The sequence below is a fragment of the Phyllostomus hastatus genome, unplaced genomic scaffold, assembly GCF_019186645.2.
Source record: "Phyllostomus hastatus isolate PE091 unplaced genomic scaffold, TTU_PhHast_1.1 phas_contig_329, whole genome shotgun sequence".
NCBI lineage: Eukaryota > Metazoa > Chordata > Mammalia > Chiroptera > Phyllostomidae > Phyllostomus > Phyllostomus hastatus.
Genome location: NW_025333854.1, coordinates 6,276,136 through 6,298,508, shown reverse-complemented (window position 1 = coordinate 6,298,508; position 22,373 = coordinate 6,276,136). Strand labels below are relative to the sequence as shown.

General features: G+C 48.0%; 1 protein-coding gene and 1 pseudogene across 6 annotated transcripts in view; one reads left to right on the top strand and one right to left on the bottom strand.

Annotated features, from left to right (window-relative positions):
• Nucleotides 1-884: 884 nt before the first annotated feature.
• Nucleotides 885-1,244, bottom strand: LOC123819512 (annotated as a pseudogene).
• Nucleotides 1,245-19,961: 18,717 nt separating this feature from the next.
• Nucleotides 19,962-22,373, top strand: part of ZNF131 (zinc finger protein 131) — a 29,737-nt gene continuing 27,325 nt past the window's right edge. Inside the window, exons 1-3 of one of the 6 annotated variants that reach the window (XM_045839946.1) lie at nucleotides 19,962-20,096; nucleotides 21,057-21,195; nucleotides 22,174-22,275. In XM_045839946.1, the coding sequence (XP_045695902.1) occupies nucleotides 21,072-21,195; nucleotides 22,174-22,275 (226 nt within the window). In that variant the 5' untranslated portion in view covers nucleotides 19,962-20,096; nucleotides 21,057-21,071. Of the gene's footprint in view, nucleotides 20,200-20,237; nucleotides 20,617-20,651; nucleotides 20,875-21,056; nucleotides 21,196-22,173; nucleotides 22,276-22,373 lie in introns of those variants that run through there. The other 5 variants (XM_045839944.1, XM_045839950.1, XM_045839948.1 and 2 more) reach the window with 5 other exon arrangements.

The window sequence follows — 22,373 nt, the reverse complement described above, 5'->3', positions numbered from 1 at the left end:
TAGGAGCAATTTTTACCCTGTATTTTTCTGTCAGTCTTGTAATATGTGATAGTCTTTCATCATAAATTCAGTAAAGTGATGCATACATGTACGTAATTTCGCTCCTTCTTTTCCATTCATTTGCAAGTGTCTAAAGTCATCACAAGTGTATTTTAACTGTGGCTTCCAAGGCCGGCCCATTCACTTACAATGCAGCCTGCCGGGCGTATTTCACCTGGGTCCTCTTCCCACCAAACCCAGTAAAGCCCAGCAGCCCCTCCCCTGCCTGGTCCTTCCCTACAGACCAGCTAGGAACACACGGAGAAATAAAAGGCTGGCATGGTTTTGGTCTTGATTTTGGAGCGAAAGAAAGTCGTCTGAGAACTCTGAAGACACTTTGCTCGGGGAGGGTGGTGGTGAGGAAATCTCAGGGTTCTTGCTGGCCACAGTCGTCCGGGCCACAGCGCTTCAGATCCCCTGCCTGGGACGGGCAGCAGTGGCTGTCCCCAGAGGTCGTCACTCGGACGGGTCCCCCACCCCAGTCCTGGAGTATCGGTGCCTGGCTCCTCTAGAAGCGAAGTGCCCCAGCCCAGGGTGGGTCTGCAGATACTCGGTGTCCGTCACCAACAATGGGAACCGCAAAATCCACGATGATGGGCAGGAACTGGAGGGTCCCTGGGCTTTCCTACTCGGGTGTGAATGTTGACCAAATCTCCCTTTGGACTAGGGAAGGCTCTTAAGGTCAGAAAGGACGGGGCTGCATAGGAACCTGAGTCATTCGTGACCCAGACACTGGAAGCTCAGCAGATTTTTAACATATTTGTACTTGTATCTCTTTTACATATGAACATAACATATTTTACACATGTTACACATGTGAACATAACTGTCCTTAAGTGTTTTTTTTAGTCTTTTGGATTTTTGATGACTGAAACAGAAAAGATCTGAAACTGCAGCTTCTGGAAGAACCATTTGATCTCGCTGGTCTTGTATCTGTCTTCGCACTTGACCTGGCCTCCCTTGGGGCCTTGTGTTTCACAGCAGGGGTCTTTCAGAAATAGACGTTCACAGAAGACTTGGTCTTAGACCTCTTGGCGATTTTCTTCTTGCCGATGGCTGCTGTCACTCTGTGGGGACAGTGGGGAATTCCAGCGCCCAGAGCATGTCTGTAGGTCATCAATGTTCTTCATGATGACCACTTGGCATCCGAAGCAGCACCCAGCCAGGGCCAGCACCACCTCCCCGGGTTTCATAAACGTGCCCATTTCCACAGCACCCCTGGGGCCTAGCACCGTCCCTTAAATTCTGAATGAGTTACAGTCATATCTCTTGGGTACTTTTTGGTATAGTTCTATTTTATTTTAAATTGTTATTATGAAAATATCAGCATTCCTACAGAGAAATAATAGTTTCAAGGGCCCAAATGTACCCCTCCCCCAGGCTCTACAGTTTTCAGCATCGGACAACCGTGTTCCATCCGTCCCTCCTGGAGGTTTCTTGTGCGTTCTGTCTTCCTCAGAGTGCGGTCATGTCAGCCACGCACGGGGTGTCAGTCTCCCCGTCAGTGCACGTGTCTGTCCACAGCAGACCCGCCTCTTTTACACTCACGATGTTTTTTATACTGTATTGTTTCAGGAATAATTTTTTACAAGATTTTATTTTATTTTTTTAGAGAGAGGGGAAGGGAGGGAGAGAGAGAGAGGGAGAGAAACATAAATTGGTTGCCTCTCACAGGCCCCTAACCAGGATCCTGGCCATAACAGGCCTGTGCCCTGACTGGTAATCTCACCAGCCACCTCTGGGTTTGCAGGGTGATGCCCAACCCAGTGAGCCACAGGGTCGGGGCTTAAAGATACTGTTATTGTTGCCTAATCAGCAGTCAGCATCCCCACTGCCCCGCCTCTGAAATGCATCTGCAGTGGGCGTCTTCCCTTCGGAATTCACAGAAGATCCACCCATTGCACAGGCTTGATTTGTCTCACAAAAATATTTCTGATTTGGAGTTGTTCGTTATCTGTTGGGAACCACCCTGCCTGGTTTCAGAAGCTGTAACCCCCCCAAGGCTAAGGCTGAGTGAGAGACCTTGGGACCCTAAGCCACTGAGGAGACGAAGCTTATCTCCCTGGCAGGATCTCCATCTCTGCCCCTTTCACCTTCCCCTGGTAGACCCTGGGGGATGACTGGTTAGCCAGTGACTGGTCAGATTCCTCAAAGCAAGGACGACCTAAGACAGGCACGATCATGAGGAGACCATCAGGGAAGGAATTGGGGGGCTATAGAAAAAGGGGGTGATGGACCCTCACCCCTCGGCTTTGACATAGCCTGAGTCCTAATGTCTCCTAATCTCTTGGCTGCCTTATTTTCCCCTGCCTGACTTCAGCCTGAAACAATGCCGGAGGTGAGTATGTCCCTCTGCTGGAAAGGGCTGGTTCCCTGCGGGCAAGCAGGCCTAAGAGAAAGGGGAAGAAAGCATAAAATCCTATGAAGCCTACTTTGCTGGTACCCTCGATTTAAATGGTAAGGGTCCAAGCCTGAAATGAGTTTGTTTCCCCAAAATTTTAAGGCCCTTTAGCTATCTGACCCTGACTCAAAATAGGCCCTCAGAGTTCTTTGAATGTTGTCTATTTGGTCCTTACTGCCAGACAATGACTGAGGGGCTTAATCTGAGAATGTGGGTCTTTGGAACCGCTGGTTGCTCACTGATTGTAATATTGTTCTGTGCAGTTGGACACATTTGTGAATTGTTTTGCCAGGGTAGTGTGAGAGACCAGCAAGTTGCAAGCTTTGTGGGATCTATACCGATTCTAGCTAAAAACAAGGGGGGAAATGTAGGAGACCACTCTGCGAGGCGTGGGACCAGCTCCCACTCAGAGATGCACAGGACCCACACCCATGGATAGGTTCTCCCGTGGGGAATCAGGCTTGCATTGCACCTAGTCTGCTTTGAGACTTGCTTTTGCTAAAACTCCCTCATTCTGAATTGAGGCAGCACACATTTACTGCAAAGTAACTTCCTAAAATCCATGCTAAACCTTCCAAGGATGAGTGTAAGGGGTTCAACCACTTTTCCCTTTTCACTTGCAAATATCCTTCTTTTATGATTAGCGGCATCTGCTCCTTTGTTTTCTGTAAAAGGTAAACCACCTAAAGCGAACCTGTGCATAGTAACTGAGGACCATCATGTAATGGGGCCAGGAAAAGAAATAAAAGCCTGTCATGGCGGAGGCCACCGCTTTTTCTCCCCTTGAGAGAAAAGCCATGTGTCCCTTTTCCTCCACAGGACTCGGCAGTCCGTGTGAATTTCTGGTGCCTCATCCACGATGTAGGACCCACCAGCTGGGTCCACGTCAATCATCCCCTCTTTCCCTTGCCTTTTATTGTTTCAAAGTGTAGGTAATTTGTCCCGTAGAATTTTCCACTTCCTGAATTTGGCTGACTGAGCCCTAGGTGCTGCTTAATTTTCTTTTATTCCACATTGTCCTTGTGGACCAAAGATGTTCACGTTTATTGCATTTAGTCTGAATTTTATAGGCAAAAATACTTCATAAGTGATGCTGTGTCTTCCTATGAATCAAGAGGTCCATTTTACCTGACAGCAAGGTTAAGAACTGTGCCTGGATTTTGGAGATGTAAGCTTCATCCCTGTGTGACAAATGTCCCCACTAATGTCTCAGTCAATGGTTTAACATCTGGTAGTGATCATTACCTACATTAATTATATGGCGGGGGGCGTTGGAAAATGATGAGTACTTCACCTTGTCTTTCATCTTCATTTATTAGGTGGGTGTCTGCTGTAGAAATGTTCCTTTTCTCACTAATAGTTTTCTTTTTATTTTCAGTCATAAAATAGGTTTATTTTTATTTTAAAACTGTACATGTTTCAGGTATGCAACATGATGTGGGTTTCTGTCCATCATGGTTGGAGGTCAACATTATTTCATGTGATTGTAGTGTAGGTGCAGAGCATAGTCCTTGCACATTTGTATGGTTTATGAAGCATTCCCCCCCAAAATGACGTAGCCACCTGTCACCTTACATAGTTTTTATAATAATCTTGAGTATATCTCCTATGTTGACTTTACATCCCTGTGACTGTTTTGGAGCCACCAATTTGTGCTTCTGGATATTCTCACCTGTCTCACCCACCCCTCCAAACCCCATCCCATGTGGCAACCCCTGGTTTGTTCTCTGGGTCTCTGAGTCTCTTTCTGTTTTGTTTGTTTATTTATTTTGTCATTTATATTCCACATAGAAGTGACATCATACGGTATTTGTCTTTCTCTGTCTTATTTCATTTATTTCACTCTTGGCCCATCCATGTTCTCATAAATGCTAAGATTTTATTTTGTTCTATGGTCAAGGAATATTCCTTTCTATATGAGTACCACAACTTCTTTATCTACTCATCTACCGATGGGCACTTAACTTGCTCCCATATCTTAGCTCTCAGGAATGGGCTGCAATGAACACAAGGGTGCTGATATCTTTTCAAATTTCAATAATTTTTTCTTTGACTACAATGCAATTCATACACCAATGGCTGGATCAGTAATTATTTCTCCTTGTCAGTCTGCAGAAAAAAGATACATCCTAGCAATATCCAATGATAACTAAGGAGGGTTGTTAGGTTAAGTGTGTTTATACACTGAACACCTGGGTTTTAGTGTATTTGATTAATTTGACACTACCTGCTCAGATTTCCTGCCCCACCTCGCCCCGCCCATCCCCGCCCCTGGAGGAACCCACGCCCGGCCAGGCAGAGTATTCACTCTCTGACAGCCTCCAGCTCTCAGTCCCTGGGGAGCCTGCCTCAGCTTCGGAGTCCAGGACACACGGGTTCCGAGTTAGCCAGCAGCCCGGGACCCAGCCAGGTGTTGAACCAGAGCCTTAATGAGTAATCTTTGCTTCAGCCTCCACCCGTTGACCCGGTGGAAAATGGGTCAGATCTGCATTGCACTCTGCAAGGTTTTCTCATCTGATTCTCCTTTTGCTTTTTCCTTTCATAGGTAGTAAGCTTCACTTTCAGAAAAATTGAAATCCTAATTTCATCCCTGCATCCTCCAGAACCAGACAGTGTTTAAGTTCATTGTACTTGCAATTTTCTTTAAATTTTATTTTATTTTATTTTTTTAATATTAAAATTCATTTTAAGTAAATTTATTTTAATTTTAGTGAGTTTGACCATACATAAAAATTTCTTTTCAAAAATTTCTTTTTTTTTAATTTTTTTTATTTTAATCATTGTTCAAATACAGTTTTCTCCTTTTTACTCCCAATCCAGCCCACCCTCCCAACCCTCCCCACTTCCCTCCCAATGACCACCCTCCCTCTAGTTATTGTCCATGTGTCCTTTAAATTCATTCCCATGAACCCTTCCCATTGCCCCTGAAATTCCCTCTCCTCTCCCCTCTGAACTCTGTCAGTCTGTCCTCTATTTCAGTGTCTTTGGTTATATTTTGCTTGTGTCTTTGTTTTGTTGTTTAGGTTCCTGTTAAAGGTGAGATCACATGGTATTTGTCTTTCACCGCCTGGCTTGTTTCGCTTAGCATAATGCTTTCCAGCTATATCCATGCTGTTGCAAAGGGTAGGAGCTCCTTCTTTCTTTCTGCTGCATAGAATTCCATTGTGTAAATGCACCATAGTTTTTTGATCCATTCATTTACTGATGGGCATCTAGGTTGCTTCCAACACTTGGCTATTGTAAACTGTGCTGCTATGAACATGGGGGTGCAAAGGTTCTTTTGAATTGGTGTTTCAGGGTTCTTAGGATATAGTCCCAGCAGTGGAAATGCAGGGTCAAAAGGCAGATCCATTTTCGGTTTTCTGAGGAAGCTCCATACTGCTTTCCATAGTGGTTGTACCAGTCTGCAGTCCCACCAGCAGTGCACTAGGGTTCCCTTTTCTCCACATCCTCTCCCACTCTTGTTGTTTGTTGCCTTGTTTATGATGGCCATTCTGACTGGTGTGAAGTGGTATCTCATTGTGGGTAATTTTTTTTGATAGTCAGATTTTGTTCCCTTAGGTCGGTGAAGGCCCATCAACCTCACTTCGCCCCCTTTTGAGGCGTGCTCCTAGTCTTTCCCACTTTCCTTGTTTCTGATACACTAACCTACCACCCAGGGGGCAGCTTCCACTTTTCTGGCCTCTGACCTGCAATTAGTCCCTTTTCCCATGAGACTGAGTTCCATTTATTAGGAAAAGTTTGTAGAAACCACTTTGGTTTTCATTGATATGCTCAAAACGACTTCGTTGATCATTGCACCTCATCCTCTGATGTAGACTGAGCTAAGATAAATGTTTTGAAGAAAAAACCCTGAGTCATAAATTTGTAACAACCTCCCAATTTCAATGTTACAGACAGTTTGGAGCATGGAAGCGCTCAGGACACAGACAGCAAAGAAATTGTCTGAGAAGCTTCCGGGTGAGGACCACGCTTCAGTGGAAGCTTGCATGGGAGAACTCGGTGCTTGACATTCTATTAGGGAAAATTCGCCTCCCAATTTTAATCTGGAAAGTCACTGGAATGACTCTTTAGAAAAGAATCACAACTACCCCACTTTTTAGAGCACTGAGAATTTAGTACAATTCAAATGTGTGTGCACTTATCCTCAAAACAACCAATAATATCTCACTTATGACAACAATGATGCAGAACTCAAATTAAATAATAGAACATCAGTTGCGAAAAGTAGTGTGTAATAGTTATATACTCTGGAAATAATGTCATAATACACTATCAAAAATATGGTTAGAAAGATAGTCTGTAGAAAGAAATATTTCTACATATTGGAGGTATACCACATGGGAAAAACTGTGAGATGACAATTGAAAGAAGATCATTTCAGAGTCTAAAACTCACAAGGAACTAATAACTGTGTATACACAGCACATGCAGCCTGTACAAATCAAAATGATAAGGCAGGAAATCCAAAGGAAAATTTTCAAGGGTTGTGAACAGGTAATTCAGAGAAGAATAGGACCATACAGGTAAACTCTGCTTCTCAAAAATTCTCTTTACACCCCTTCGATTTTCTGAAAGCTCTCCATAAGTACCTATTTTCACTATTAGAGAGAAATCACAAAAGGATTTTTGATGTTGTGAAAACAGGTGAGAAGGGAAAGTGGAATTCGGCATCTTTTTCCAGCTGTTAGGGAGGCAGTGTGCACCTGGGGCAGCGAGAGTGGCCTGGCTAGCTCCTTCCCCAGGGGCCACGCTCCAAATCTCAGCATCTCAGCACCTCAACATGTCAGCATCTGAGCATCAAGATGCCCTGGCTTTGAGCTGTGCCAGTGAGCCTCTGTGCTTTATCTTAGTTCAGTCTGTGCATCTGTTAGGTATGAGGAAAGCGTACAAGAGCTTGTGGGGTGTTACATTTAGAATAAATTTGGTGTAATGAAGCATTTATATCCCAGTGAATGAAGACACTGTGCAGGCACTGAGCCTGCCTGTGTCTGCCATGCACACTACGTACAAGCAGACAGAAAGAACCCGGAAAGCTGCTGAAGTCACTAGTGGTCCTCTAGTAGCACATGGTCCATGGAGTCGGCATGCAGTCATGGAAAAATGAACAGAGAGCTGCTTGCGTGAATTGGCAGGTACAGAAAGTGCAGTATTCCATTCTCTTACAACAATATTGAAGGGGAAATCAAGTCAGTGTTTTTTAATAAGTGAAACTACCCTATGAACACATTACTTCTACTTCATATAGTCTGTATATTTATCATATTGACAAGAAAAAACTTCTGAGATGCCCTGAATTAATTAGAGCCGGCCACAGGAAGGAAGGGAGGGACAGGAGAGGTGAGCAGCTACAGGGAAGAACCAGAAAGACTCTGCTTTCATCCCTGAGTTTCTGTGGAGAGAGAGCGTCTTCCAGGTGCCCATCTGTGTGAGTGTCGAAGGGAAAAGCCAAGTGCCGCGGGTCTTCTGGGGCCTCTGCTCCGGGCTTCCCCAGGAGCCTTCAGGAGGGCTGCCGCCCCGGAGCCAGAGCACCAAACCATTGTTCTGATGGACTGAGTCTCCGTCCCAGAGCGAACCCAGTTTTGCCTGCATCTACCCCCTTATCTCACCCACCCCCTTATCGACAGCCAACGCGAATTCTTGCAACACAACTTCTGTCTTTTGTCCCCAAAGAAGAGCCCACCGACTCCAGGACGCAGACTTGCATTTTCCCCGTAGACTCGGCTCATCCCCAGGACCTGGTCCTTTGCAGATGAGCATTTGGCTTCGTGAGCCCTTTCTTTTAAGGAGCTTTTGGCTGTGGAAGTTTTTTGGCAAACAATGTTGTGCTGCTTTTACCATATGTCCGTGTTATTTGGGGTTTTATCTGTTATTTGGTATAATTTGGTAGGGTATTTGGAGTCTGGGAATGCTCCCATTGTTTTCCTATAGGCCTGGCTGTTGTGGCTCAGTGGATTGACTGCCAGCCTGTGAACCCAAGTGTCACCCGTTCGATTCCCATTTAGGGCACATGCCTGGGTTGTGAGTCAGTTTCCCCAGGAGGAGGCACACAGGAGGCTACCCCACATTGAGGTTTCTCTTTCTCCCTTCCCCCTCTCTAAAAATAAATAATATCTTCAATATTTTTCGTGTACATTTACATTAATTTCTTTGCTCTCTGCTGTTTCAGTTGAAGAAAGCTGCATACGAGCACTGTGCCTGCAGGTATCAAGGAAACCTGTACGGAACACATGCGGGCTGAAGAGTGTGTGGAGAGCGGCTCAAAAGCATCACAGGTAAGGAAAGGTTGACACCACAAAGCTGTCAAAAGGGGAAAGATGGGAAAGGTGAGTAGTTCAAAGAGTTGGTGCGGACTTGAGAAAACACCTTCCGTCGGGACTGGTGTGAGTGTGAATTCGGAACAGCAGTGTGGTCGTGTGCACGGGAGCTTTGTACCCTTTCCCCTTGTCCCTCCACAGCGCACCCGGGACTATGTCACAGAACAAACGCCCAACTCAGGCCTGCAGAGTGTGTACGTGATGACATCATCGTGCTCCTATGCGTCACACGGGGGGCTGGAAGCCACCGCGATATTCAGCAGTAGGTGAGTGTTGGTACCAAACGAGGTGGATTCTCACTGCAAAACACGTGTAGCAGCTAGAGGAGACAGACAAGCCACAGGTACAGGAACGCTGACTTTAAAATCATAGTGATGAGTGAATAATGGAAACAGAAATATGTGTCTGAGTATATCATTTATGTGCATCAAAAACACAGTCACATTCAAATCCCACTCATTTACATGGATGCATACATAATTTTTACAATACTGAAAAATTAGAATGAGGCAAGAAAAGAAGTGGTTGGATATAAGACAACATAAAAGAATGGAATGAAATAAATAAAACAGCATGTTTTTCCAAGCATGAATTGTAATAATTTGCTAAAAATTTGACATGTGTCATGTAAACAAAAATGAAAAGGTGGGTTTTCCAAAATATCACCCAATGACCTACTTTTTTAAAAATATATTTTTTAAGATTTTATTTACTTATTTTTAGAGAGGGAAGGGAGGGAGAGAGAGAGAGAGAGAGAGAGAAACATCAATGTGCGTTTGCTGGGAAACATGGCCTGCAACCCAGGCATGTGCCCTGACTGGGAATCGAACCTGCGATGGTTTGGTTCGCAGCTCATGCTCAATCCACTGAGCTACACCAGCCAGGGCCAATAACTACTTCTAATGTGTTTATTCTTCCATATAAATCTTGAAATCTTTTATTCACATATAATTAAATATTTTCTTTGAAATCTTTTATTAATAAACACATTGAACATTCTGTTCACTGGAGATTTACTTTGCAATAGAGAGTGAGGGAGGGAGCCACCTATGTTTATCCCTGGGAGTAGCCAGTTGATGCTGCACATATTTACTGAATAATTATCACTATTGTACACTAAATTCCAATATGCTCTTAAAATGATTTCAACAGATGTCCCATTACAAGTAATTTAAAATCATTAACAAAAAGTTACCACAGTATGTCTAATATTTGGAAATGAAACAGCAATAACCATCTAAATACCCATGAGTCACAGAAAAAAATCTCAGTGGAAACTATAAAATATTTTAATTGATTATTAATGAATATTCAACATCAACCTTGAAGGATATGCCCAAAATCATATGGAGAGATAAATATTCACCTTCAAATAACCATATTTAAAAAACTACTACCTGTAATATTAATTAAGGATCTACTTGAAGAGATGAGAAAACTAATGGAAATTGAGTCCAAAGAAATTAGAAGGAAATAATTAAAAGAATAAACATTCATGATGTAGCCATTAAACAACATTACAAATGATTAACGAGACCAAAATAGATAGCCCCTCATAAGCTTAGCTAATAAGAAACAGAAATGAGGAGGAGTAAATTCATAGTATCATAAGATCAGGAATAAAAAAGAACCTCACCACAGAATCTGTAACAATAAAGAGATTATCATGATAGAATAAGTAACCTTATATCAACAAATTTCAAAGTTTAGATAAAAGACACATTCCTTGAAAATCACGATTTTCCACAGTGCCACTGGTCTGGATTCCAGTAGATACTGTAAATCCTACAGAAATTTGGGGCATGCCACCTTGATATCGTTTTGAGGGTACCAGTGGTCCAGGCCACACCAACTATAGGAAAGTTTATTGTATCTTGAAACCCTTACTATAGATGAGAAGAGCATTTGGGGCCTCTTTGACGTTTTTTATCCCTAATTTTCTGGATTGATTCTCAAGAAAGGGGAATGGGGGGAGGAAGAGAAGGAGGGAAACGTCTATGTGAGAGAGAGAGAAACGTGGCTCACTTGCCTCTTGCCTGGTCCCTGGCAGGGGACCAAACCCGGAGCCAGGCATGGGCCCTGCCCGGGAACAGAACCAGGACCTTTCTGTTTGCAGGACGGGGGCCCAACCCCCTCAGCCACACCGGCCAGGGCGGCTTTCGGATTTGAAGACAGTGTAGATCGCTCTTGACGACAGCACTCCACCCATTTAGTCCGGGACTCATGAGTCTCTGGATGTGGAATGGGGCCCCGAGGAGGAGAGGGACCTTGTCCAGGGCAGGACAAAGCTGCTGAAGGAGCTAATGTGCACTTTCGGCCACATGACCCAATGTCCCCAACACACAGCCCGGGCACCTGACCGTGGGGCTGGAAATGCCCAAGACAATCCAGCTGCTCAGACTCACTGAGCCATACACGTGGGTGAGTGCTGCAGCACCCGTGCTACGGCGCAGTCAGAAATGAGCCCAGCAGTGCCCAGGACTCATCAGGAAACTGAGTAGGTGACCCAGGGCCCAACGCCATCTCCCTGTGCCCCAGGAATTCAGGTCACAGCTGTGCCTGTTTGCCACGGACAGTGGACCTGGGAGGCCTGCATGTGGACCTGTTCACGGGTGAGCTGCTTCAGTCACCGGCTGTGTCCAGTGTAAGGGTCAGGACAGGACGGTAATAAAGGACAGTGGTGAGGGGAAGTCTGCTTACTGGGCAGCGCAGACAGACGTGTACTTGGTCCTGAATTTTTTTGAAAGGAAAGTGACCTGAAGGTCTTAAGTCCATACACATCATGTAAATGTCCTATTGCATTTGCAGGCAGGGGGAGTGGTTTGCCTCGTGGGCCAACTTGCTGAAAAGGGCCAGATGGGACACGGCGTCAGCTGCCTCCCAGGTTTGGTGTGCGCTGTTTCCTTTTTCGTTTGCTTGGAGAAGTTGTTTCCCTTTATGTATTCTTTGACCCAACAGTGTCCTGATTTCCTTGAATTGTTTTTCTGTGTCTCCTGGTAGTTCACTGAGCCTCCCCAAAGTAGCTATTTTGAATTATTTATCAAGGAATTAGCAGAACCTCACAGCCTTCGTGTTGGTTACTGGAAGATTATGATGACCCATCGGTAGTGTCATGTGCCCTGGGTTTTTCATGTTCTTGAAGGTTTACATTTCTGTCTTTGCGCTGGAAACAGCAGTCGCCTCCTCCAGCGCTCGCTGACTCCGGCAGAGAAACGCCAGAGGACGCAGGTTTTTTCTCTCAGACCCGTGGGCACCCCCGCTCCGCGCTTCCTGCGCCCTCTAGTGGCGGAACTCTGGAGCTCGCCTGCCTTCTCTGGTCTCGCCATGAACCAAGCAGGACTAGGGCTGACAGCCTCTCTTCAGTTTTCCCAAAGGTGGCGCTCAAGCTCAAGTTCGCGGTTTTCCTCTGGCTTGCAGGTCCCAGCCAGCTTTCCGCCAGTGCTCACTGTCAACAGCCTGGAAGTACCTCATTGTCAGCGTCCACACAGCTAGGGGAGCGGTGCTCACGCACACACTCCTGCGCCTCCAGCATCCTACATCCCATCCCCCGCCCCTCCCACCCCACCCCCTCGAGAAATCACAGGCTGGGAAGATCTCTCCTGACCCTCAGCTGTGCTGCCTTCGGGGCAGGGGTCATGCATAGAAACTCAAGTTGTTTCCTTCTTTCGCCAATACATCCAAACTCTTTTTTTTTTAATCCAATGGAAACCTAGACTTCCAGAAAGGCTCTTCTTGTCCGTTGGTAATTGTCTTAGGGCAGTGTGTTTTCAGGGGCTGCAAGACCACAGCCAGGAGGGCTTGAGCCGGTTCATAGGGCACTGCGGGACCCACAGCAGGTCCATGAGACTCTTACCTGACAGACAGGTGGTTGAGGCTCCTCCAGGGGCCATGGGTGCTGGGTCCCACGGCTCCCAACAATGCATTTCTGTGTGTGTGTGGGGGGGCAGTTTACTGATGCTGAGGGCCAGACAAAGACAGCTTATCCCTCCACGATGCTCTTGTCACTGCTGGGAAAACTGATTTGGGGCCCGTGTGCCTGGCAGTGTTGCTGGGGAAGGGGAGGGACAGACTGGCGGGCAGGTCTGGGCAGGGGCGGCCAGGAAGGAGTCCACAGCCGGGATGAGGCCTGCAGGCAGGGCCAGGGCTGAGCGTGTCGGCCACGGGGCGTCTAAAGGAAGGGGTGGCAGTTGTCTTGAAATAAGACAGAGCCCAGGCAGAGGAAGAAAAGGACTTTCAGCATGGTTATTCCTTTTCATATTATTTTTTACATTATAAAGATTCATTTACTCAACAAATATTTATTAAGCACCTACTATGTGTAAAACACTGTTCTCAGCACTTCAAATATATAAGAGAACAAAAACTTTATCTGTCTTCATGGAGCTCATGTTCAAGGGCGGCACAGGTTTGGTGTGAAGCTTTGAGAAAATATCAAACCTTGTAAGGAAGAAAACCAGCATTCTCATCCCGGGATCAGAACACAGCCAGCGTTACCATTTTGTTGCATTTTTTGTTCACTTCTTGCTATGCCTGTGCTCACACATCTCCATAAAGTTTGGGGATTTATTGTACCTGTGATTTACGTAGTGCTGTAGGGACTGTGAAAGGATAGGAAACTAACGCTCTTCATCAAAAGTGCTCAAGGGTGTTCTAGAAATTGTATTCCTCAACGGTCTGAGAATTATTAGGGGCTGTAAATCCCCAAGACTTTGTAATATACTGATGAGATGCATGTGTGTGACTGGGAGAAAAGTGGGGGGGAAACCAAAAGAAATTCTTTTCCGGTGTATGACTCATTCCACTAGAGGGCAGATGTAGGTGTCAGTGACCAAGAGCCCAGTTTCGGTGAGAGGAGCAGGTGTGACGTGCAGAAGAGGGAGCTCTGAGGCATCCCCAGGGCCTGCCACCAGCCACCAGTCGGAGCTGACCAGCAGCAAGGTCAGAGCTGGAGACACAGGGCTGGACTGTTCCTTGAGCAGGACCAGGGGTGAGACCCCTCGCTGGGCATGTGGGGTGCGGAAGGGTGGGCACCTCATCCCAGGGATCTCACACTGCCCCAAAGCCATGGCCTGGGGCTTCCCAGTCTGGGGGAGCCTGAGATGATTCTAGGACATTCTAGAGTTTTCATCTACTCTGGCATACACCTCACATGGGTCCAAAGTTCTCTGATGGAGTCATCCCTTGGGCTCAGCCCTAAGGAAATGGGCTGATGGGGTCAGAAATTGAGGGAGAGATTTTCTGTGTTTATTTCCTCTCTCCCCCTCCACACACACATACTTTGTTGAACTTGACTTAGATTTTTCCATGTAAGAATGCTTAGTTATTCTAGAGAAAGAAACTTAGTTATGGGAAGGGTGCGAAATGAGAGGGTGGAGGGAGAGAATGGGCGAAGTGGTGAGGGGATTAAGAAGTACAAATAAGTCATTACGGAATAGCCTTGGAGATGTAAAAAGTACAGCAGAGGAAATGGAGCAGCCAAAGAACTAATGCATGACCCATGGATACGCACAATGGCGGGGGGACTGCCTGAGGGAGTGGGGGGTGCTGGGTGGAGGGGAGCAAAGGGAGAAAAATCAGGACAGCTGTAATAGTATAATCAATAAAATATAATTTTAAAAAGTATATTTAATTAGTGTAGGAAAACATGAAGGACAATTATGCTTGGACGTTCAGTAACACCATTGCAAGGAGTCAAAATTGTGTGTAGAACAGAACTTTAGGAGTGCTGGAGACAGGATAGAATATTCACAGTCTGGTCTCTTGACGTCCAGAAGTCAAATAAATCATTCTTAAAAGAGTTCAGTTTGAAAACATTTTTATACAATGCCCAAGGTTTTTCATTGTGCTTAGTGGGAGAAATAGGGATAAGTACATCAATTCCATCTTCCTGGAAGTGGAAGTCTTGCATTTATTTGCTTTTTAAAAAATGTATAAAAATACTATTTATTTTGAGTTCTGAGTCTTGGTCCCGTCTTAAGTTTGTCACCTCAGGCAAGAGGCTCCTCACTTCACCCTAGTTCTGGACTTGTTTGGAAGTCATCTTAGTCTGGAGTAATTTTAAAAATCAATCCAACATAAGGCAAGAAAGGAGAGAAGTAACATGACAGTAAGACAAGTAGAAAACACCGTATTAACATCATAAATTTAATCCCAAATACATTAGAGTGACAGTAAAAATAATAGACTGGGGTGCTCTAATACTAAGAGCTCAAGAAAAAGACTATCCCCAGAGACACCAAACAGAAGCCAGTGAGTTGCATGTTTGCGATAAAATAAAATAAAACAAAGTGAAATAAGAGAAAAGCCCCAGCCGTGCTCAGATCTAAAGGACCCTGTGACAGCAGCAACGTTCTGGAGTCTCTCCAACGTCCAGGAGGACGGTAACCTTTCCCACAACTGGATGTTGATGCATTTTCCTACTGTTGTGGCGCCGAGATGGGGCCGGGGCTGAACTTGAACACTCAGCCCCTTGAGACAACAATGCTGAAAAGGACGCTCTGGGCCTGGCCTGGTGTGTCACCTCCCGCTTAGCCTGCTATCTCCGGGGACTTCTGCTCCCTGGCCACTGTCCTGCCTTCTTCCCCGGACCACAAGACGACTGAGTGACCCCCTGACTTGGAGTTTCCCAGCCAGCGTTGGTTAACTGCCACACGAGTCACCTCCAAGCTGGAGGCAACCAAGTGATTGCCTTCGAGAACCTGCTGCCGGCCTGAGCCCGGCTCGCTGCCTGCAGGACGAAAAGGGGGAAATAATAGCCCTAATCATTTGGTCAGTTTTTTTTATTTGCTGCGTACTTCAGATAGTGCTTGCCCGTACAAAAAATCTGGACTTGTCAAATCTCTTTTCAGCTTGCTGTATCTGGACTCATCGGGGACATGCTCCATTTTCCGTTCCTTTGGGCAGTCACAAAGAAGACCTCCACTTTAATCCATAAATGACTTTTTAAAAATCCTACACGGTAGCAATATAAACGTTACACTGGGGCATAACAAAGAACACCATCGCGGAAAGCTTACCGGAGGCCGGGGACCGACCCAAGTGCTGCCCACGTGCTACCTCCTTCGCTTCCCACAGCAGCGCTGCTGGACAGGCGAGCAGTGTGGTGCAGTGAGGGGGAACGGTTTGCCCAGAGTCACCCAGCTCCAACAAAGTCGAACGAAGACGCCAACCCAGGCTGTCTTTTGGACCAAGCTCGGCCACCGCACCATCTCCTTCCCAACGTGGCCTTGAAGAATATGAAAGGATACCACTAAGGCAGCCAGAACTACTTGCCAATCCTCCTTAAGTCAGAAGAACCCATATTAACCCCAGAGAACGTGTATAAACCTGGTTATCATTAACTGACACAAAATCTGCGCCACAGAAGAACCATGTGATTTCACTCACAAGCGGGATGTAAAACTGAAAGCAACTAAGGAACAAACGAGAAAAGCAAATGAAAACACATAGACACAGGGAACAGACTGGCAGAGACCAGAGGGAAGGGGATGTGGGGGCGGGGGAGTGTAGTAAAGGGTCAAGGGGTCAAGTACACGGTGACGGAAGAAGATCTGACTCTGGGTGGTAGGCCCACAGTGCAACATACAGATGATGTACCACAGCACTGTGCACTTGAGACCTGCATAACCTTATTAACCAATGGCACCCTAATAAATTTAATTTTTTAATAGTTTGCACCACAGGGAACTTTGTTTTAACACTCACTTCACTTCTATGTTGCCTGCCCTTGTAGGTGCCTGATTACCGAATGCTTCCGGAGGCAATCACGCGGCCGGCAGATGCTGTCGCATGAACTCTTGGCCGCCGACTCTTACTGGCCCTGTTGCTGCTGCTGGGACGTGACTCTGTCTGGGATCCACGGCAGGTCTTCTCCTCTCTGCTCCGTGGTAGGCAGCCCCTGAGACCCCTCCCAGTGGCCAGGCCTCCTGGCGTTTGTGCCGTTGACTGTGGGCTGCATCTGGTGACTTGCTTCCGACAAACGGGCTCAGAGAACGGGAGGGAAGGTCACTTCTCAGGTTAGGTTCCAAAAAGACGCTGGCTTCTGTCTTGCCCACTCTGTCCCGCTCTGTCCCTTGCTCTTCCTGGTGGAATCTAGCTCTCAGCCCCTAGGGTGAACCCCACATGGCGGCAGAGCCTGCCCCGGAAACCGAAGTCCTCAGTCTACAGCCCAGGAGGAACTGAACCCTGCTGACAGCCACTTACATGGCCTCGGAAGCAGATCTTGTCCCAGCTGAGCCTCACGACGACGACGGTGGTCCCAGCTGACATCTGGATTGGAACCTTGTGAAAGGCCCTGAAAACCCAGCTAAGTGGCATCCACATTTCTGAGCCACAGAAACTATGATATAATCATAACGTATTAAGCCACTACATTTTGTGGCAATTCGTCACACAGCCTTAAATAACTAGTACCTCTTCCAATCTCAAGTGTCTCCTCCCCAACACACACGCACACCCCTCTTCTCCCAATCTAGAATTACAGGAGATAATCTGGCCACCTATTTCATGGAGAAAATAGATGGTTTTTTTCCGGTTAGGAGTATTCTCAACTTCTTGAAAGCAAGTCCACCCTCCTAAGAGCACGGGTTCCAATCCCCCGGCCACAGACTGGCACCTGGGCAGCGGTCTGTTTGGGACGGGGCCGCGCGGCAGGAGGTGGGCTTGAACGCAATGTGCTTGAATCACCCCGAAACCATCCCCCGCCACCCAAGCCTGGTCCGTGGGAAAACTGTCTTCTGTGAAACCGGTCCCTGGTGCCAAAAAGTCTGGGGACCAATGCCTAAAAGCACCCAATCCGTTAACCCTTTCAGTAAGAGTAGATGTCCTTCCTCCTGACTAGGGCTGACTCATTCACCTATTCTCTTAACTTCATCTTCTCTAGCCCCCTTTTTCCTTGTAAAATTAGCCCCCCTTTTCTCTTATATTCTCATCATTGTCTTCTGCTGGACCCGCCCCTGTCAGCATTTGAGCGGCTTGAGTCTCTCCCATCCAAACACAAACTCAAACTGCCTCGACCCATCACCCTCTACAGGCAACTCCTTCTCTCCTCCCTAACTCGAGTCCTGTCCTTGTTACCTCGATTTCTTTCCCTAATTAGTCCTTAACTTACTTGGATGTAGAATTTCCACCCTCCCCTCCCCACCCCCCACCCCCATAGAACTTAACTAAAGCTGTTCTTACTAAGGTATTCTACCAAAGACACACATAACGCTGATTCTAACGGGTCGTTCCTTCCCTCCGTTTCGCTCAACGAGCTGGTGGTGTTGGCATCACTCTTCCTACCCTCTCTTTTGAAATGTTGGCCTGGGTGTTACATTCCTCTGGTTTTCCTCCGTTCTCCAGCTGCCATGCCACCCTTTCTTCCTCTCCTACGCAACCCACGCACAGTGGCACTTCTCAGGGATGAAGTCCTACGACACCCTCTTCTGTTCTGACCCTAGACCAAGAGTTCAAACCCCAATGCTTTAGAAACAAGGCAAGTAAAAAAAGAATAATGTAATCTGGGTCTAAGACATGAGACATTGATGAAGGCTGTGGTGGGTGGATAGCTCACACCCCATTCGAGAGGGCAATCTGCATTTAACTTAATCAAGTTTTTGTTCTGTAGGAAAGCAGCCCTATATGCTTGAACTTCCAAAAGACCTATTTCTATGTATAGTTTCTTCAACATAAAAAAAAACAGCGTGTGGCCCTGGCTGGTGTGGCTCAGTGAACTGAGTGTCAGCCTGCAAACCAAAGGGTCGAGGTTCCATTCCCAGTCAGGGCTTGTTCCTGGGTTGAGAGCCAGGTCCCCAGCTAGGGGTGCGTGAGAGGCAGCCAATCAGTGTTTCTCTCCTTCTCCCTCCCTTCCCCTCTCTAAAAATAAATAAATTCTTTAAAAAAAAACTTGTGTGAATAATAATGACAATGATGATAGTAAAATACCAGTAGTCCACTTCAACCTATAAGCTGCTAGTCTATTATCCCTGCATATTTTCCTTAAACAATTTCATCCATGTTCATGGCTTCAATACCCACGCGATGCTCCAAATCATTAAGGAGAGCCCTCACCTAGACTCTCTTTTCAGGTTTGTATCTAGCGAATTGTTGACATTACCTCCATTCAGCTGTGTCCTTAAAATTATCCCTCCCCTCCCCTCCCCATCCCTCTCTCCCCGACCGGTTCCTCCACTTGTACTCCCTCCTTTGGTTATGGTACCAACAGCCAGCCTGCTTAAGCCAGAAACCTAAGAGCCGTCCTTGATTGTTCTCCTTGGTCTTCTCTTGTCGAGAGCGTATGCAGTGTGGCATGTTCAGTCCCTATGGCATACCTTCCAGTCAACCCTGACTCTACCACTACTAGATTCCATAGTTCTCTAATCCCTTTGCCACCACGGTTTCGTCTAGGTTGCTAACAGCCTCCCAGATGGTCTCTACTCTTGCATCTTGTCTCATTATCTGTTCTCCATATTCAGGCTAGAATTCTCACCCTAACAGGCAAATCTTACTAAGTCACCACTGTGTTCCATCTTCAAGGCTTCCCTGCGTCAGCATGCGGAAAAATCTGACATCGTTAACAGTGCCTGCAAGCCCCTGTGGATCTGCCTCAGCGACATTCTTCCAGTTCCCAGAATGCTCTACAGTCTCTGCGTCTTGGCTAAGAACGCTCCGAGTTCGGGGTGCTTCTTCAAGGTCACTTGGCTTTCCCTGACCCCCAGATTACTTTGTTCTTCACATCTCATAATACTCAAAAGTCAGCCCCCAGGCAATGAACTGTCTGAGATGTCTATCAGACCAAAACTCGGAAGGCAGAAACCCCACAAGCCTCGTTCACCAGCGGATTTTCCAGTCCTTCAAAGCAGCGCCTATCACAGCGTTGACTCTCAATCGATGTGTGTTGGAATAATGGTTACATTCACTTCGCTATTTGAGGTCTTCCCTGATTCCCACCCTCTTCTCTCTTTGAGAAAATAAATGTCATCTATCTCCTTTTCCTTAAAAAAACATTTTCTTCCCCGAATGAAGGAGACAGTCACTTGAGGTTGACCATGGGTCACTGGCCTCTTTAAGCAGGGCGGTGTGGAGAGTAGGGTGTTACGCCGGAGTAACGGCATCACGTGTAAGTAATCGCAGCAGATCCACCGGGTCCGGAGCCTGGCACCCACGTGCTGGCCGCAAAGCACGGAGAGGGCGGGCACCCGGGAAGCCGATCCCGGCGGCCGGACGTGCTCGCGCCCGTGGCCGCCCAGCCCGCGCCGCGGCCCCCGGGTCTTGGAGCGAGCGCACGTGCGCCGGCCGGACCTGAGCGGAAGGAGCGCCCGGCACTCGCGCAGACATGGAGGGCGAGGCGCTGTTTAGGGGTAGGGAGAGGTGTGGAACGAGTTCCGCCCCGGGAGGGGAGAGCAGAGCAGGGCAGGAGAGGCTTTGAGGGACGTAGAGGAGCGAGGGAGGATTCCGAGCTAGGTAAGGCGGGTCGATCGCGAGCCGAGGAGGAAGGGGGCGGGGAGGGGCGGGGCCAGCGAGCAGCCGCATAAAAACCCCGCGGGTGCGCGTGGCGGGTGGATCCTGAGGCCGGGTCGGAGCGCGCACGCCCGCAGTCGGACCGGGGCGGGCGGAGAGCGGAGATCCCCGCCGCGGCCCCGCCAGGCCCTCCGCCGGCCCAGCCCCCCGCGGCCCGACTCCTTCCTTCCGGAGCGCGCGCGCGGCCTCGCGGGCGCCGAGCGCCAAGTCCCCACGGTTGGCCCCTCCCCGCCGCTGGGTGCGTGGCCCGGCCCTCGGTGGTCTGCGCTCTCAGGCAGCCGCGTCAGCCGAAGCCTGACGCAGTGACGCTCTACGTGGACGTAAGTGACGCACAGGTCCGGGCCGCTCCTCCTTCCTTGAGTGAGTGCCGGCCCGGTCGGGGCGGGGGAGGAGAGGGGGGGCCGGGGAGGCAGAGGCGATCCGGGAGTCGTTGTGGGCCGCGGGCCGGACCGGGTTCCGCGGCGGCGGGAGCCAGGGCCGCGCAGAAGGGTTTGGCGGGCCGTTAGAGGGCCGCGGCGGCTGTCGGCCCGGCCCCCGCCGGACTTGCGCTCCCGGGCGCCCGGAGCCTCCGGCGCGGCGCCCACCCCGCTCCAGCGCGCGTCTCCCGACTCCAATTAGGTCAGGCTCGAAGTCCCGCGGCCGCCACTCCGGCCCCCGGCGGCTCGCCTTTCTTCTCTCGCCTCCCCCTCCCCCCTGCTTTTCACGTTGCTGGGGTGTTGGTTTTTGTTGTTTTCTGCTTTCGGGGTTCTGTTGCCCAGCCCGAGCTCATGGGTGTACACTATCATGCTCCTCTTTTGTAGAGCAACCCGCCGGCCATGGAGGCCGAAGAGACGATGGACTGCCTTCAGGAGTTCCCGGAACATCACAAAATGATCCTGGACCGATTGAATGAACAGCGAGAGCAGGACCGGTTTACTGACATCACCCTGATTGTCGACGGTGGGTGGTGGGGTGGTGGGGTGGTGGGCTCGGGCGGGCTTGGGGCTTCGGTTCCCACCTCCCTCTTCCCGGCCGCTCGGAGCTCCCTACCAAAGTCCGCGGAAAGTGCGCGCTGGGCCGGAGGGCGCTTGTCAGTGCCGCTCACATGGACCGGCGGCCTGCGGAGGCTCCGTTGGCGGGCAGGGACGATTTGGACAGAACCGTGGCGTTTTAACTCCTGGAAGTTTTCCCATTGCACACCTGAGTGCGGGATTTTGGGGTGGGGACAGTGAGGACATCTCTAAATGTTTGGTTAGTGGCTTCCCTGGGTAAGCTGCTTTGAGTGTCCCACAGGAGTCATGTGGGAAGGTTGATTTTTTTTTTTTCCCTCGTTTCTCAAATGGTCTTGGAGGGAGGCTAAGGATCCTTTGCAGCACTGGTACCCACCCTCTTTGGGAACCCCCAAAGTAAAATGGGGTCTTTGTCAGTCTTGGGTGTTGTCACTGTAATGGAGGCAAACCCAGCTTGGGTGTCCTTTCAATCGAGTGAAAATATGCTGCTTCCAAATATTAGGCATATTAAGATGTGTCTCATAGCAAACACGTGCAGCTTCGTGCCCGTCCTGTGGCTTTTTTTCTCTTTCTTTTCCAAATGATCTGTAACCTTCTGGGTGGTGGTTATATTTAGTAGTTTCCACTGAATAGGATATGCCTTTCACTGTTTAATTAAGTGGTAGGAGGCTCCTGCCTCCTGAAGTATTGTAAACTGGCCTTTATAAAACTGACTTAATGAGGCCTTTGAGGTAAAGGTCTAGCTTTGTGTCTCATTGAGATTAAAATTTGTCGAGACAGCTGCCAAGAATATTCTGACTTTAGTTCAGTAATTTACGTTGTTGTGTAATTCCATTATGAAGATTTGCTTCATGTGATTTTCTCAGTTCGTCTCCTAGTCTTTATGTTTGTTTGTGAATATGTATGATTTTATTTCCTTTCTGTCTAGGTCACCACTTTAAGGCCCACAAGGCTGTGTTGGCGGCTTGCAGTAAGTTCTTCTACAAATTCTTTCAGGAGTTTACTCAGGAACCTTTGGTGGAGATAGAAGGTAAATACTTGTTTGAAATAAAACTATTCAGCAAACATTATGGTTGATGAGGTTTTAGGCAGTTAATTAGTAAGACACCATGGGACGCAGGCATCAGG